At 50.0% G+C, this 16,020-nt stretch overlaps 1 protein-coding gene across 5 annotated transcripts; it reads left to right on the forward strand.

Moving 5' to 3' along the window:
- Positions 1-2,845: 2,845 nt before the first annotated feature.
- Positions 2,846-9,340, forward strand: CD19 (CD19 molecule). Of its 5 annotated transcripts, none has more exons than XM_037140044.2 (15): positions 2,846-3,387; positions 3,655-3,897; positions 4,408-4,614; positions 4,737-5,030; positions 6,075-6,185; positions 6,476-6,524; positions 6,835-6,923; positions 7,290-7,430; positions 7,557-7,658; positions 7,749-7,820; positions 7,916-7,975; positions 8,087-8,143; positions 8,648-8,791; positions 8,892-8,993; positions 9,162-9,340. In XM_037140044.2, exons 1-14 carry the CDS (start codon positions 3,303-3,305, stop codon positions 8,981-8,983), a joined length of 1,746 nt encoding a protein of 581 aa, XP_036995939.2. In that variant the 5' UTR covers positions 2,846-3,302; the 3' UTR covers positions 8,984-8,993; positions 9,162-9,340. The 5 variants fall into 5 exon arrangements, with proteins under 5 accessions (XP_036995939.2, XP_036995935.2, XP_053527436.1 ...); XM_037140040.2 differs by having other exon boundaries at positions 2,847-3,387; positions 9,177-9,340; XM_053671461.1 differs by having other exon boundaries at positions 2,847-3,387; positions 7,317-7,430; positions 9,177-9,340.
- Positions 9,341-16,020: the final 6,680 nt, after the last annotated feature.

Raw genomic sequence — 16,020 nt, forward strand, 5'->3', positions numbered from 1 at the left:
CCTCTCCCTCGAGCAGCGGACCAGATATCTCAGTTTGGACGGGAATAGGCAACTCAAACTTAGGTCCAGAGCCTTGATTTCCCTTCTCTCAAGCCCGTTTCTTTCTCTGTAAGGTACACTCCAGGAGCCTGGAAGTTCCGTAAACTCTACCTCCGAAGGACTGAGTATTCCAGAATCTGCCCTCTTTTCTTCAACTCCGGTGCTAAAAACCCAGTCCGTCCCACTTTTCTCGCTCCTGAACTTTCAAAACGTCTCCTAGCTCTTCCCTCGTATGGCCTTTGGTTCCCTGAGTTATTTTCAAAACAACCAGAATCATTTCTGTAAAACATCGTGTCCCGTCCCTGGGATGGGATTAAAATCCAGTTCAGTCAAATTTGGAAATGGGCACAGGACAGGAATAGACATTTCACTGATGTCACAGATAGCAAATATTCGCATGAAAAGATGTTCAACATCATTAGCCGTCAGGGAAATGCAAAGTAAAACCACAAGGAGATACCACTTCACACCTACCAAGATGGGTAAGAGACTGATAGTACCAAGGGCTAGTAAGTGTAGAGAGAAACTGGGTTTCTCATATATTCCTGATGGGAATATAAAATGGTATAGCGTGTCTGGGAAAGAGTATGACAGTTTCTAAGAAAACTAAACGTGACCTTACTTGAACACGCCAAGCTTTAAGACCCCTCAGGTCTTAGCTCAGAAGTCTCCTCCTCAGTGGGGCCTTCCCTAACCACCCTATCCAAAGGAGCCTTCCCCAATCATCTGTCCACCATTAGATTACATCAGAGACTTTTCACCATCTGAAATTGGTTATTGGTTAGCTTATTTATTATCTGTCTCTCTTTACCTTTCTGTGGCCCCCAAACTTGAATCAAAGCTCCATGAGATCAAGAACCTTGTCCTTCTTGTCCCCTGCTGTTTCCCCAGCACCTAGCAGAGTGCCTGAGCATGAATGAATCTGGTGAGTGAATGAACACTTTCCTTACTGCTTTCTCTGGCCTCCCTCCAATTCCCTACCACACTGCAACCAGGGGGAGTTTTTAGAAAGTGCAAACCTGGCCAGGTCAATGCCTGGCTTATAAATCCCCAATAGTTTACTGCCTTCGGTAGCTTCCTGTCCTCAGGACTCCCTGTGTATGCGGCAGGGTTTCTTGGGAAGGGGGTGAAATGATGACTAGAAATAAAGCTCCAGTCAACTATCAGACTTGGGTTTTATCCTGAGGTCTGTGAGGCCACTGAAGTCTGTTGGGCAGGGGAAGCATATGACTAATCCCCAGGAAGCTCTCTCTCTCTCTCTCTCTCTGTGGAATGTAGATGGGAAGCAAAAGAGGTAGAAGACAGAGCCCACAGAAGAGGCTGTTGAAATGGTTCTGGTTGGAAAGGGTATTGTCCAAAAAGAGGAGAAAGTTGATTCTAGAAATAGACTAGAAAATGGACTAACCTTGGTAAACAGTACATGGGGGGAAGATAAAAGAGAGCTTTCTTTCGCTCTTCTTAACTTCCTTCCTTTATGCAAAGAAACTGAGCAAGCAACTTCTAGATGTCAGTGAACAAGACAGTCAGGATCCCCATCGCTGAAGAGGGGCCATTTAGGGGCAGGAAGCACATGAGAAGACTAACAAACAAACACACTTTGGGATTCGGGAAAATGCCAGGAAGGAGGTGAACAGGGTCAGAGAAAGCCTGTAAGAGCAAGCAACACGAACTGACGACATTCGAGGGATGAAAAGGAGCTGTTCAAAGGTGCAGAGTGAGGGGCAGAGTGGTAGAGGGTTGAGGTGGGAAGTATTGGTGTGGAAGCATCACTCGGCCCTTTGGGGGCCATGGTTTGGAATGTTTCTTTTAGGTAGATGAAAAGCCACTGAACTGTTTTAAGCAGGAGGCTGATGTGCTCTAGCAAAGAAGACTGCCTGTGAGGTGGCTGGGAAGCTAGTGACGGGGTTGGGAAGATGCTGTTGAACAGAAAGCAAAAAAAAAAAAAGAGTCCCGTTTCGCCCCATTCTTCCCCTGCCAGCCACCCCAGCCTGACCAAAGGGAAGTGGAGGCCCTACCAGATGGAGGGTCCCCTGGGGTTTGCCTGAGGCAAACAGGAAGCTGCAGCCCAGTGAGCCGACCCTGGGAACAGGCAACTGAGAAAGCAGGTCTCCTGGGTCCCTGGCCCCTTTCCCTGAGTGACTGCAGCAATGAAGGGCACACATACGCATATACATACGAAGAGAGACAGACAGACAGAGAGAGAAGCACAGAAGAAGGAAAAAAAGAGGAGCAGGAGGAGGAGGGGGAGAGATGGGGGTGCAGAACAGATTTAAGGGTCAGGACTCCTGGGTTCTAGTGCTCATTTCACCACCTGTTTAATGTATGATCTCAGGCAACACCTGGGGCCTCAATTTCTTCATTCCCAAATGGGTTCCTTCCGTAAGTGAAGAAGGGGCTTTCTGGGGGAAGAACTGGGAGAGAAAGAGGGATTAATCAGTCATTGCTCAGGACTGCTGCGAAGGAGCTACAGTGGCACTCTGGCCTGAGCTCTTAGCTTTTAATTGATACTGTCTCTCACTAACTGAGGGCCTACTCTGTGCGGGAGCTGGGCTAGTATGTTATACATCTATTGTCCTGTTTAATCTTCACAAAAATATTTTAATAGTACTATTATTATCCCCAGTTTACAGAGAAAGAAACTAAGGCCGAGTAGTAGAGGTGGAGGATTCAAACTCACGTCTGTCTCTGTGGTGGGCTGGTTGTATAGAAGTGGACAGTGGCCTGAGAAGTGTTGGTGGTGTGAATAAATTAGGTGAGTGTGTGTACGTGCGTGCGTGCGTGCGTGTGTGTGTGTGTGTGTGTGAGAAGAGGGACGGATTTAGAGCCGGAGGTTGCAGAAGGGAGCCTGAGGTCAAAGGAGGGATGAGTGACTGGATTCACTCATCCAATAAATATTTGGGGGGCATCTGAAGTGTGCCAAGTACTGTTCCAGGGCCCCATGCACACAGTGGTGAACAAGATGGTCTGTGCTGCAAGGGGCTTACTCTGGTGGGGAAATGGAAAGTAAGCACTAGACTCAAATAAGATAATTTCACTGGTGGTAAGTGTTGGGATGAAAATAAGAGTGTAGCAGGCAGGAGGGGAGTTTTGTGGGTCTGGAGAGGTGCATGGAGAAGGGGGCCTGAGGCGTGACCACCCCTTCCTCCCCTGGGGGACTGCCCACCCGCCCTCGCAAACACCCACGGTTCAGTGCCCACCAGGCCCCCACCTGCCCCAGCATCCCCTGCGCAGGGAAGCTGGGTGCCTCAGGGAGTCTGGCCACCATGACACCTCCTCTTCTCTTCTTCCTCCTCTTCCTTATCCCCGTGAGAGTCAGGTCCCAGAAATCACAGCTGGTTCATGCTACAGGTATGTCTGAAGGGCACAGACACAAGGAGTTGGGGTTGGAAACCTGGGTTCTGGCTGGATGCCCTCGCCCAAGGAAGTTACCTTCTCTGAACCTCCATTTTTGTCATTGTCGAATTCAGGCCAGGGCTGAGAGGCTTCTGAGGGCTCATCCGCTCCCAGTTGGTGTCCCAGTTGGTGGGGTCTGGGGTCACTGGGTTCATAGACTCCTCAGTGTGAGCGGTGAAGGGGCTAGGGGCTCCTCTCTCCCCACCTCGTCTCTTTCCACAGAGGGAAGGAGTGCTGTGCTGCCGTGCCTCGCGGTGTCCTCAGCCGGCCCTCCCGACGGGCTGTCCTGGTACCCGGAGTGCCAGTCCGCGTTTTTGCGGCTGAGGGGAGGGCTGCCAGGCCTGGGCGTCCTGCTGCTCATCTTCAACATCTCTGACCAGATGGGGGGCTTCTACCTGTGCCAACAGGGGCCACCTTCCAAGCAGGACTGGCAGCCTGGCTGGACAGTCAGCGTGAAAGGCAGCGGTGAGGTCTAGGGTGGAGTCCGGGGGTGGGGGGTGGGGGGCGGAGGGTCTGAAGATCAAACCGGAAGCCAGCTGTAGGCAGCTCCTAAAAATTCCTGTGGCTCTGTGACTTCAACACTGAACTCCTTGCTACCTCTCAGTCTCACCTCCCTCCGAGACCCTGTTTCTCTGTCTCTCTCTGGGTCTTTCTTTCTTTCTTTTTTTAAAGATTTTATTTCCTTTTATTTTTTAAGAGACTTTATTTATTTATTTTTAGAGAGAGGGCAGGGGCAGGGAACTAGAAGGGGGGAAACATCCTTCAGCCTCCTCTTCCACGCCCCGCAGCCCAGGCATGTGCCCTGACCGGGACTCAGACCCGCAGTCGTGCCCTCTGCAGGGCCACGCCCAGCTCACTGAGCCACACCAGCCAGGGCTCTGGGTCTTTGTTGTTATTGATCTCCATCTTGCTGGGCCTCTGTATGTCTCTGACTCTCCTGGATGTCTCTGTATCTGGTTCCGGGTTTCTTCCCAGAGGAGCTGTTCTGGTGGAATGCCTCAAACATAGATGCCCCACACTGTGACCTGAGGAACAGGTCCTCAGGGGCCCGCAGGCCCTCTTCTGATCACCTCACAAGTTCCCAGCTATATGTGTGGACCGAAGACCACCCTGAGATTTGGGAGACAGGCCCCGAATGTGCAGCACACATAAAGGGCAGCCAAAACCGGAGCCTAGACCAAAGTAAGGAGCTAGGAGAATATCGGGAAGTGTGGGAGGGGGGTGTCCAGGGATGGGCGGTGGTGGTTGGATTTGTGGCGGAGGAGACTACAAGGCCTGTACCTTCTCGGTTCTTCTTGCTCCAGACCTCATGGTGGACCCTGGTTCCACTCTCTGTCTGCCCTGTGAGGTGCCTTCTGCCTCCGTGGCCAGAGGGCCCATCTCCTGGATCTACATGCACCCCAAGAAGCCTAACATCTCATTACTGACTGTAAACCTGAGTGAGGATGCTTCAGTCAGAGAGACGAGGGTCTTAAACACTCTCAGGGGAGGGGCTGTTCTGTGGCTGCCCCGGACCACAGCTAGAGATGCTGGCAAATATTACTGTAACCATGGCAACACTACCACTGAGGTGCAGCTGAATGTCACTGCCCAGTCAGGTAGGGTTTCTCTCGATTGTGGGGCCTGTGCGTAGAGCTGTTGGGGAGAACTGGAAGCCGGCCAAGCTCGGCTCCCCTTGGCTAGTACCAGCTTTAGCCTGAACCCCAACCACCACCTCTTTCCCTGTCCTTCCAAGATACTACTTTTCTGGGTCTTCTCCTACCACCGATTGCACCTTCCCAGCAGCTTTGGTAGAGTCCTCCTTCCTCCCCACACCTCACCACTGGCATCCTGAGCCCTCTTCTTATCCCGTCTACACTCTCTCATTCTTGTCTACACACCCTTTCTATTTGACCTCCTTCACTCTTTTGGCTCCTTGGGCCACCTTGCCTTGGTGCCTGGATTCTAGGCTCCAAACCCCCACACCCGCCCATCTCTTGGAATTGCCATTTGATGTCCCATGGACACAGCAGGCTCAGCATATACCAAAAAAAAAGAAAAGAAAAGAAAAGAAAGAAACTCGACATTTTCCTAAGCCTAGTCTTCTGGGTAACCCCGCATAACTGAACGACACTCCCACCTGACCATGTGCCAAAGCCAGGAATTTGGGCGTTCTTCCTTTGCCTTCACTTATCCATCAAATTTGTCAAGATGATCTGGCCCATTGTCTCCCCTACTATGACCCTACCATGCTACCCTAAACACAGTTCTCAAACTTAACCTCAACTTTCACTCCAAACTTACCTCAGCACCTTGCTGCATCCCACCTTCAACATTGTGAACTCGCCGCGCCCTTCATTTTGACCATGCCTGTTCTTCACCACAGCAGGAAGCTCATAATCAGGCTCACCTTAATCCCAACATTGCCTCAGACTATAGTCATGGGTTTTCATGGTTTGCGTAACAGACACCGCTCCAGGCCCCGTGCCAGGCTCTGAGGCCCCGTCCCTGACCTCAGAGGGGAGGAGTAGAGAGCCCTTCTTACAGCTTGGGACTTCGAGGATCTATGTCTCGCCCCCGTCCCCCAGATTTATGGCCCTCTGAGGTCTTGAGGCTGGTAAGATGCCAGCCCTGGTCCTTGTCTCATAGCTCCTTCCCCCTAGCAATACGACACTGGCTGCTGGAGGCTGGCGGCTGGAGAGTCCTGGCTACAACTTTACTTTATCTGATATTCTGCCTGGGTTCCCTTGCGGCCTTTCTTTATCTTCGAAGAGGTGAGTTATGTCCTCCAAAGGATCTGCCAAACCTTGACATTATCTCCCTCAGGAGAGTCCACACTGGCCAGTCAGACAACTGTCTCTCTCCTCCCATACCTTCCCCACAGACTTCAGAATCTTGCCCCCCTTCTCTAAACTCCCTCCGAACTTCCCTAGCCCCTTGGAACTTAAACTCCCATCTTTTCCACTGACCCAAGTGACCTCCCAGCCGCTCCCCCCCCCACAAAAAAAAATCTTCACCTGGCCAAGGAGCCCCTCCTCTGATCACTCCCATTAACTCCTGCCAGCCCTGGTCCTGAGGAGGAAAAGAAAGCGAATGACGGATCCCACCAAAAGGTAATGATGCAGTGCCCTCAGTGTCCAGCTCCTGCACTGTCAGCTGACGCTCTGCACCTACTGTGTCCTCTGCTGAGGGTGTCTCTTCTCCCTCTGCCGTTGAAATACCTCCTAGCCTTCAAAGCCCAGCTCCAAAGCTACCTCTTCTGGGAAGACCTCCTGGGAGTGATCCCAGAGCCCTCTGTCGGCTCTCCCAGAACAAAGGAGCTAATTACAAGTGACCACATTTTAATCTCTGAGGGCATGGCCTGAGTGTCTCCCAGGACCCTCCAGGCCTGGCCTCACATTGCATCTTCCCTCCCTCCTCCAGGTTCTTCAGAGTGACACCTCCCCCGGGAAGCGAGGCCCACAACCAATACGGGAATGTGCTCTCCCTTTCCACACCCACCACTGGCACAGGTAGGAGGCCCGGCCAGGTCTCTGACTCAAAGCTAGGGCCCCATCCATTTGACCCATCCCTGAGATCTCCGGAGTTCCAGGCCTTCCCGAACTCCGAGGCCCCCCTTCAGAAAAGAGGCTGCCAGGGGCCCGCAGAGTCCCGCCCAGATTTGAGCCCCACCCCTAGGGCCATAGCCTGCCTCAGGACCCCAGACCGAAGTCTTGTTACAAGAGCTAGACTTTGCCCCTAGATTTGAGGCCACGTCCCTAGATTTAGACCCCGGGTGCCTAGAGTCGGAGTTCTCTGGCTGATCCCGAAGCATCCTCTCCCGTCATCCAGCTGCACCAGAGACCCTCAGCTCTGACTGCCCCATCTCTTCTCACCAGCGCCCCCAACAATGCTCCTCTCTCCAGGACGCTCCCTGCAATGGGCCGCAGGCCTGGGGACCGCAGCCCAGTCCTACAGAAACCCGTGCAGCGATGTCCAGGAGGCTGGTGCAGTGAGGTCCCGGAGGCAGACAGAAGCTGGTGATGGCGGATGGGTCTTTACTCACATGGGGGTGTTGGAGCAGGCTGTGTGTGACAGGAGTAGTTGGCCGGGGCCTGGAGGAAGGGGGCCCTGACTCAGGTCCCACCCCTGTCCCCCAACCCCAGGCCCAGAAGAAGAAGGGGAGGCCTATGAGGAGCCAGACAGTGAGGAGGGCTCAGAGTTCTATGAGAATGACTCCAACCTTGGGCAGGATCAGCTCTCCCAGGGTAAGACTGCCCTCCCTTGTCTACCCCACCTTCTCAGCAGGCGGTGGGGGTGCTGGGGACACTCCCTCGACCCCACTCCTTCTCCACCAGATGGCAGTGGCTATGAGAACCCTGACGAAGACAAGGCCTTGGGTGCTGAGGATGAAGACTCCTTCTCCAACGGTAATTTGGGTCCTGGTGGAACCTCAGAGACTCGGGAGGACCCACAGGGCAGGAGTGGTCCCTGGAGTTCTCTCTCTTTTTTTTTTCCCCTGCAGCATCTGAGTCATATGAGAACGAGGATGAGGAGCTGGCCCAGCCAGTCGCCAAGACAAAAGGTGTGTGTGTGAGGATGGTCACATTCCAGAGGAGTGTGGGTGGTGGTGGTAGGGTTGGTGCGTGTGAGCTGGGGGCCGGGAGGAACAGTGACTCCCCTCTTTCTTCTCCAGACTTTCTGAGCCCCCATGGGACTGCTTGGGACCCCAGCCGGGAAGCAACATCCCTTGGTGAGAAATGCTTGGGACCTGCCCAACTTTCCTGGACTGGGTTGACCTGGCCTTAGCAGTAACTCCAGGCAGAACCTTGACCTTGACCTTGACCTTGACTTTGACCCCGAACCCAAGCCCAATCCTGACCTTAGACTTAACTCTTACCTCTAATATCAACACTTAGACGCACCGTAATCCCCTGATTCCAGTATTTACCCCATCCCTGCCCCAAATCTGACTCGGGCCTGGACTTTGACCCCCACCTCACCCCAGCCCAGCGCAGACTTCAGCTTTGAACCCAGCTCTCTCTGCAGCCAACCGCTTCATGACTCTTGGACTCCTTCCAATTCTGTTCTTGACTATTTCTCTGACCATGACCATAATCTAACCATACCTGACTGACACTACAATTAACAAGGGCCCGAACCTTATGCTGACCCTCGTACAACACGGGTCAGTCCTTCCACCTCTCCCCTCCCCTCCCACCCCTTCCATATCTTAGGCTGCACTCCCCTTCCCCAGACCCCCAGCATGGCTCCCAAGCCTCCAGCTCTCCATCACCTGCCCACACAGGGTCCCAGTCCTATGAGGATATGAGAGGAATCCTGTATGCAGCCCCCCAGCTCCGCTCCCTTCGGGCCCAGCCCAGTCCCAGTCATGAGGACGGTGGGTACTTCTGCTATTCCCTGTTGTCCTCTGAGGCTGACCCTGTCCTCGGGCTACTTTCAGCTCTACCTGTGTTTCACTCCTCCCTGGTCCTAACCAGACGCAGACTCTTATGAGAACATGGATAATCCCGATGGGCCAGAACCAGCATGGGGAGGAGGGGGCCACATAGGGACCTGGAGCACCCCGTGATTCCCTTCAGGTGAGCTGGGGACTGCTCTCTGCGGAAAGGGGAGAAGGAGGGAGACGATAAGCAGGGATGGAAGTGGGGTTCTGACCCTCAGGGTGGGAGAGGAGAAAGGGTTCCCAAGGCCCGGTGGGCAGGGGGAGGGCTCCTAGACCCCTCCCCAGTACGGTTTCTTCTACATAGCCTGGCCCTCCTCAGGCTCCTGAGATCCACACCGGACTCTGACATCTGGTGACCCAGAGCAGGTGATGCCAGCCTCGAGTGATGTTGCCCAGGACGTGAGAATCTGTGTGCGTTCATGCACACAAGTGAGACTTCCAGTTCCCTTTGCACTGCCCAAATAAACTCTACGAGTTCTTGCAGTCCTGTGATGTGGCACCCTTGCATGGGAGGGAAAGGGAAGGTGAGAGAGGCTGTACTCCCATCCTCTCTTGAATCTGGTAGGGGAGGGAGGGCTGCATTCTGGGTACTACAGGACCTTTTCCTTCCTGTTGCTTGGCCTGAACCCATGTCCACTACTCTCCTGCCATTGCCACCATCCAGTTATTCAACCCTTGTCCGTTCAGCAGTTGTGTTGTGGGTATGCAGTGTAAAGGAAGCAATCCAGGAATCGGCAGGCATCACTGACATTTTTGAACACCTACTATGTTCTAACATCAACTAGCTTGTTTAATAATCTTTATAATAACCTCACGAGGTTATTATGCACTAATGTGCCAGGACTGTGTCAGAGTATTTTATGTGCTTTACATATATATTATGTATGTGCGTGTTTATGTATATTAGCTAATTATATCTTCACAGACATCCCTATTACACAGATGAGGAGACTGAGGCAGAGAAGCTAAATAACAAGCCCAAGGCTTGCCTACTAAGTAAGTGCTGGGGTCTGGTCTTGAACTCTGGCAGTCTAATTCTGAAGCCTGTACGCAATCTTGACACTCTCCCTTCCTAGGTGCAATTCTGCAGATGGGAAACCAGGTGTCAAAGGGCCAACTAACATGTCTAAGATCACACAACTAGCACCTCACAGAGCTGGATCTGAATCCAGAAATCTGGCTGCAGTGCTGGCCGCTGTGCCTCCCTCCTGATCCACTGCCTGCTTCTGCTATAGACCATGAACACAGGGACTATCAGAACTGAAAGTCTCCAGGCCCTGAAACCATTATGCAGCAAGATTCACCACACCCAAATTCTTGTCTCAGGCAGAGGCAGAATCAGTCAGTGATATTCCTGTTGTCGCCTGCCTGGTCTTCCCAGCTCCAGTGCCCTTCTGAGGCCCAGGACTGGCCTCTGATACCCAGAGCAGAGGTCTATACTCTGAGCAGACAGATAGTCCCTCTCTGCTCAGGCAGTGTCCGTGTTGTCTATGGCCACACCACCCTGAATGCACCGATCTCATCTGATCTCAGAAGCTAAGCAGGGTTGGGCCTGGTTAGTACTTGGATGGGAGGAAGTGTCAGTGTCTTTGCAAGGCTCTAGACTTTTTCAATGTCTACGTTTTTATTTCCAGAATCTCTTTTCCTAATGCACCAGCTCTTTCTTCCTAATATCCTATTTTTTGTTTTAGAGATGCTACTCCTTCTTTATCTGTAACCCTTTAAGACTTACTTCATCTCTGACCCTTTAAAACTTACTTTAACACTATTATTACGTGCCAGGCATTGTTCTATGAAATGCTTTACAGCTAGCATCTCATTGTATCTTTATAACCGCCTATGAAGGAGGTACTCAAACTCTTGTCAATTTACACCCAAGAAGACTGAGGCCTGGAGAAATTAACTGCTTGCTGACCTTAGGCTACATACCTAAACTCAATGACTCTCAGCTTTCCCAGTTATAAAATAGCAGTAGGGAAGAGGCGCAATGTCGGTTACTACTATGTGTACAGTGGCATGAACTCTCCTGTGGCAGTGTCACCATGGAAGGTTTCTTTAACTTCTTTGTGCTTCTCCAACCTGCAGGAATCCCATGAGTTACCCAGGCCCCACTGCCACTCCCTGGGGCCACCTTGCTTTGGCTCATGCCACAGTCTTACAGGCTACACAGGTTTCTGACTATTATATTCATGAGCTTCTCAGCAGGTTTTTGCACCTGAGGCTTGGTCTGAGTCCAAGTTCATACTTTGGTGGTCCTTGGAATTCTGATTTTCCACCATGACTTTTTCCATCCACTGCCTATTGGGTGTTTTACTTCCATGTTGCACCTCAAAGCATATAGATGGATTCTTTCCTCTGCATTCTCTGCCTAGAAGAGCTAGCCCTGTCTCAGCTCCCAGCCTTGTGCAGTGCACTCAGTTTCAGCCTCCACCTTGACCTCTGGCACCGTGTGGGGGTTAAAACTCCAGTCCTAGGCATCCCGGCTTCCCTGTGGGTTGCTTGACTTGAGCCCACTCTCACTGTTGCGACGTTGCTTTCCTTCTTTATTTTTAGCATCAGGAAGATTCTTTCTCGCTTTTGAGCTCAGAGGTATCTTTAAAAAGAAAGCAAGAAAACAATACTCCATGTTATATTTTGTGTAGTGTATGTTTGGAGTGTGAGTGGTGGCATACGAACCTCCAGCATTTCCTTGGGTTTTTGTCTTGAACACTCTCCCCATGGCAAGAAGTAAAAAATAAAAATGAAAATATCCAGTTCAAGGACTTCCAGCCAAGATAGAGGTGTAGGTGGAAACACTGTGCCTCTTCGCATAACCAAAATTAAGGACAACAACGATTTAGAAACAAAAACACAACCAGAAGAGACAGAAAATTGAACTGTCCGGAAGTCTGACAGCCATTTAACCAGACTGGTAAGAGGGGTGGAGTCTTGGCCAGTGGAGAGGGGAGAAGGAGGGAGATGGGTCAGGGCAGGAAAAGTCAGTGGCAGCCAGACCCAGGAGCGCAGGCTTACAGGGCCGACTGTGGTCGCACATTCGCGTGCAGATAAACTAGGTAAAAACGGGCAGCGAGACAGACCGCGCAACACAGGGTCTCAGTGCCAGGAAATAAAGTCTAAAAGCACCAATTGAAAAGGTGCCGGCTTGTGGGAAGCAGCAGAGGGGGCTGAAATTTGAGAGAATGTGGAACAAGCACCATTGCTCCCTCTCTGACCCCGCCCTCACATAGAGCATCACAACCCAGCAACTAGGTTTCCCCGCCCTGGTGAACACCTAAGGCTCCACCCCTCATATGTAACAGGTGTGACCTGACCAAAAATGGCTCAAACAGAAGAACAAATCAAAGCCCCAGAGTCAATACTTTTAAGTGACCAAGAGACAGCCAACTTATCAGATGCACGGTTCAAAGCACTGGTGATCAGGATGCTCACAGGACTGGTTGATTTTGGTTGCAGATTAGATGAAAAAGTGAAGGCTATGTTAAGTGAAATGAAGGAAAATGCACAGGGAACCAATAGTGATGGAAAGGGAACTGGGACTCAAATCAATGGAGTGGGCCAGAAGGAAGAAAGAAACAACCAAACAGAAAAGAATGAAGAAACAAGAATTCAAAAAAATGAGGAGAGGCTTAGGAACCTCTAAGACATTGTTAAATGTTCCAATATCCAAATCATAGGGTACCAGAAGGGGAAGAGCAAGAGCAACAAATGGAAAAATTATCTGAACAAATAATAAAGGAGAACTTCCCCAATCTGGCAAAGGAAATAGACTTCCAGGAAGTCCAGGAAGCTGGATAGGCAGAGAGTCCCAAAGAAGTTGGACCCAAGAAGGAACACACCAAGGCACATCATCATTACATTAGCCAAGATTAAAATGAAGGAGAGAATCCTAGAAGCAGCAAGAGATAAGGGGACAGTCACCTACAAAGGAGCTCCCATCAGACTGTCAGCTGACTTCTCAAAAGAGACCTTACAGGCAAGAAGGGGCTGGAAAGAAGTATTCCAAGTCATGAAATCCAAAGACCTACATCCAACATTGCTCTATCCAGCAAAGCTTTCATTTAGAATGGAAAGGCAGATAAAGTGCTTCTCAGATAAGATCAAGTTCAAGGAGTTCATCATCACCAAGCCCTTATTATATGAAATGTTAAAGGGACTTATCTAAGAAAAAGAAGATAAAAATATGAACAGTGAAAGGACAACAAACACAGTTATTAACAACCACACCTAAAACAAAAGCAAACTAAGCGGACACCTAAAACAGAAGCAGAGCCACAGAAATGGAGATCACATGGAAAGTTAGCAACAGGGGAGTGAGAGAAGGGGGGGGAGGAGGTACAGGGAATAAGTAGCATAGACGGTGGGGAGAAAATAGGGGGAGGGCAAGAGTAGTGTGGGAAATGTAAAAGCTAAAGAACTTATGACACATGCATATGAACTAAAGTAGGGGAAGGTGGGTGGGAGGGCGTGTGCAGGGTGGAGGGGAATGAAGGGGGAGAGTGGGACAACTGTAATGGCATAATCAATAAAATTTACTTAAAAAACCCATCCAGTTCAGCATCCACACTCCCACCTTACCTTTCAGCTAAAATAAGCTGTCCATATTGCCATAATCCCTGCTATTCCCTGTGACCTTTCATCTAGGCTGCCTCATTCCTTTAGGTTTCCTTCCTGAGCCTGAAGCATTTGAGTACGTCATTCCTGATGAAGACATTACTGTCTTCTTGAGAGTAAACCCTGTCCGTCTTCTCTGTGTCTTGGTACCCAGCCAGGGAATAGAGTGGGAAAGGAGGAGTGAATGGAGGAAGGCCCTGAGATTCAGGGTGCAGAGCGTGGAGACACTCTTGAGGGCTCTGCCGCCCAGGGAAGTCTCTGGGGCAGTTGAGGCACAGAGATGTGCCTACTCCAGCCCAGTGTTCTGGAATCAGACTGTCTGAGTTTGAATCCCCTCTCTGGCTGTGTGACTCAAGCTCTTTGTGCCACAGGTTCCTGGTTTCTAAAATAGGGATGATAAATATAGCTACCTTAATGAGTCTCAGACGTAAAGCACAGCCAGTGGCATAATAAGCACTGAAACATTAAGTATTATTATTATTATTAGACATTAAGTCTACTGTGTGCCAGGAGCCAGAGGGCACCCAGACCATTGGGACTGGGCCTTCCTTTTAGGGGGGGTGTCTACCCAGGAGAAAGCCATACTCCAGAGCAAAGCCATACTCTCGACTTCCCACTCTGTTAAGACCTGGTTTTATGACAAGGGCTAGACCACTTACAGTTATTGAGGAAGGTTTAGGGAGGAGACTTGAGGGAAGTTTCAGGCCCTTACAACCACTCCCTTCTTCCCTAGTTTGCAGTGGCCTCCCAGGTGGGCCCAAGGCTGGCAGAAGGGCTTTTGGTGCAATCTCTATCCTTCTGGCCTGGCTATAAAAAGTGGCTGAAGATTTCCTGCGTGGGGGAGGTCCTTGGTGCCCCCTATTCCACAGCCTAGGAACTTGTTCCCTGGGAAATAGCTCCACCTGCTGGGGATGTGCACCTCTCGTCTTGGCCTGGGCAAATCCACACGGAGGGTTTGAGATGTGGGCTGATTCCGTTGGGGTATATGTGTGGGAGATCATCAGTGTGGTGGAGGAGAGGGATGGGATGGGATGTGCGTGGTGGTCGAGATGCTGTGCTGGATGTGAATATGTGAATATTATGTGTGTGAGAGGCAAGTGGCATTGAGTCTATGCTGTGTGGGTATCATTGGTGGAGTATGGTGTGAGATGTGTGAGGCCATGCCTTTGGAGGTGATGCTGGAGACGTGAAGTGTTGAAGAAGTGTGTGTGCTGTGTTTGGGTGCATATTGTGCAGGAATTGTGAACCAGGTAGATGTATGGAAGATATGTAGCCTCTGAGGTGTGCAATGTTGTTGGTAGGTGTTGGGAAATACAGTGAGAAAACAGAATCTTCTCCCAACCCAGAAAACCTCTTCATAAAGGTGAAGAGGTATTTTGCCATGTATAATGAGCACTTTTTGCCCAAATTTTTGAGGGAAAAATAAGGATGTGCATTATACATGGGTAGTACTGATTCTGTATCCATATAAATGTTTTAAATTATTTTATTTATGCTTATTCGTTAAAAGTGTAACTCTAGAAAGTAATAACGATACCCATATGCAAAATAATACCCTGGAGTATGATAATCAGTTTTGTTTCTAAGTATAAATAAATAAATACTTGAAATAAAAAATTGAATGTCTTTTTCCTGAAAATTTGGGCCACAAACGTGAGTGTGCATTATACATGGCAAAATATGGCAGTAGAGACTAGGACACTTTTTTTTTTTTAATTTAAATAAGTATTTTCCCTGGTGTGGCTGGTGTGGCTGAGTGGATTGAGTGCCCGCCTGAGAACCAAAGGGTCATCATTCATTGATTCCCAGTCAGGGTACGTGCCTGGGCTGCAGGTCAGGTCCCCAGTAGGGGGCGCACAAAGAGGCAATCACACATTGAGGTTTCTCCTCTTCCCCTTTCTCTAAAAATAAATAAATAAAATCTTTAAAAAATATTTTTTAAAAGCTTAAAATAAAATAAGCATGAAACCAAAATGCGATGCACATCACAGGTAATCCACTAAGAGATTGCAAAGGCAGAAAGAAATCTCACCCTTTTACATAGCCAAACAGGTACATCCCATTATCTGGTTTTCGAGATAAATAATGACTATGCTTGACAACACCTTTAGTCTCACATAGTTCATCCTAACTTTATAATGGCAATCGGCTTTTACGATAGGAGGGGGAGAAACAAACTTCTCCTGGGGAGGTACTTTTGTGTATCGCAACAAGGCTCTGACCAAAGTTAGGTAGTTATTCTTCCGCAGGAACTGAGAGGTAGAGAGCTACCTCCCGTGATGTTTGCATTTCACAAAGATGGCTCCCAGTCCCGGAGTTCAGGGGTTATGAGACTGGCAAGAGGCTTATTTAGCCATTATACAGATTTACATACATTTGAAAAGTTCTGAAAGAAAAGGGAGTGGAGAGGAGTCACGTCCCTTATTTTCAACGGCGGGAATCGAGGCTCTTATTTTTCATTTGTATTGTGGGAGGATGCTGCAGGGGTGTAGCTATGTGTTATGTGAAGCGTGTCTGTGAGGATGTCCGGTGTGAGGGAGGGTTTGTATGCT

The sequence above is a fragment of the Artibeus jamaicensis genome, unplaced genomic scaffold, assembly GCF_021234435.1.
Source record: "Artibeus jamaicensis isolate MK-2021 breed Jamaican fruit bat unplaced genomic scaffold, CSHL_Jam_final contig_700, whole genome shotgun sequence".
Classification (NCBI taxonomy): domain Eukaryota; kingdom Metazoa; phylum Chordata; class Mammalia; order Chiroptera; family Phyllostomidae; genus Artibeus; species Artibeus jamaicensis.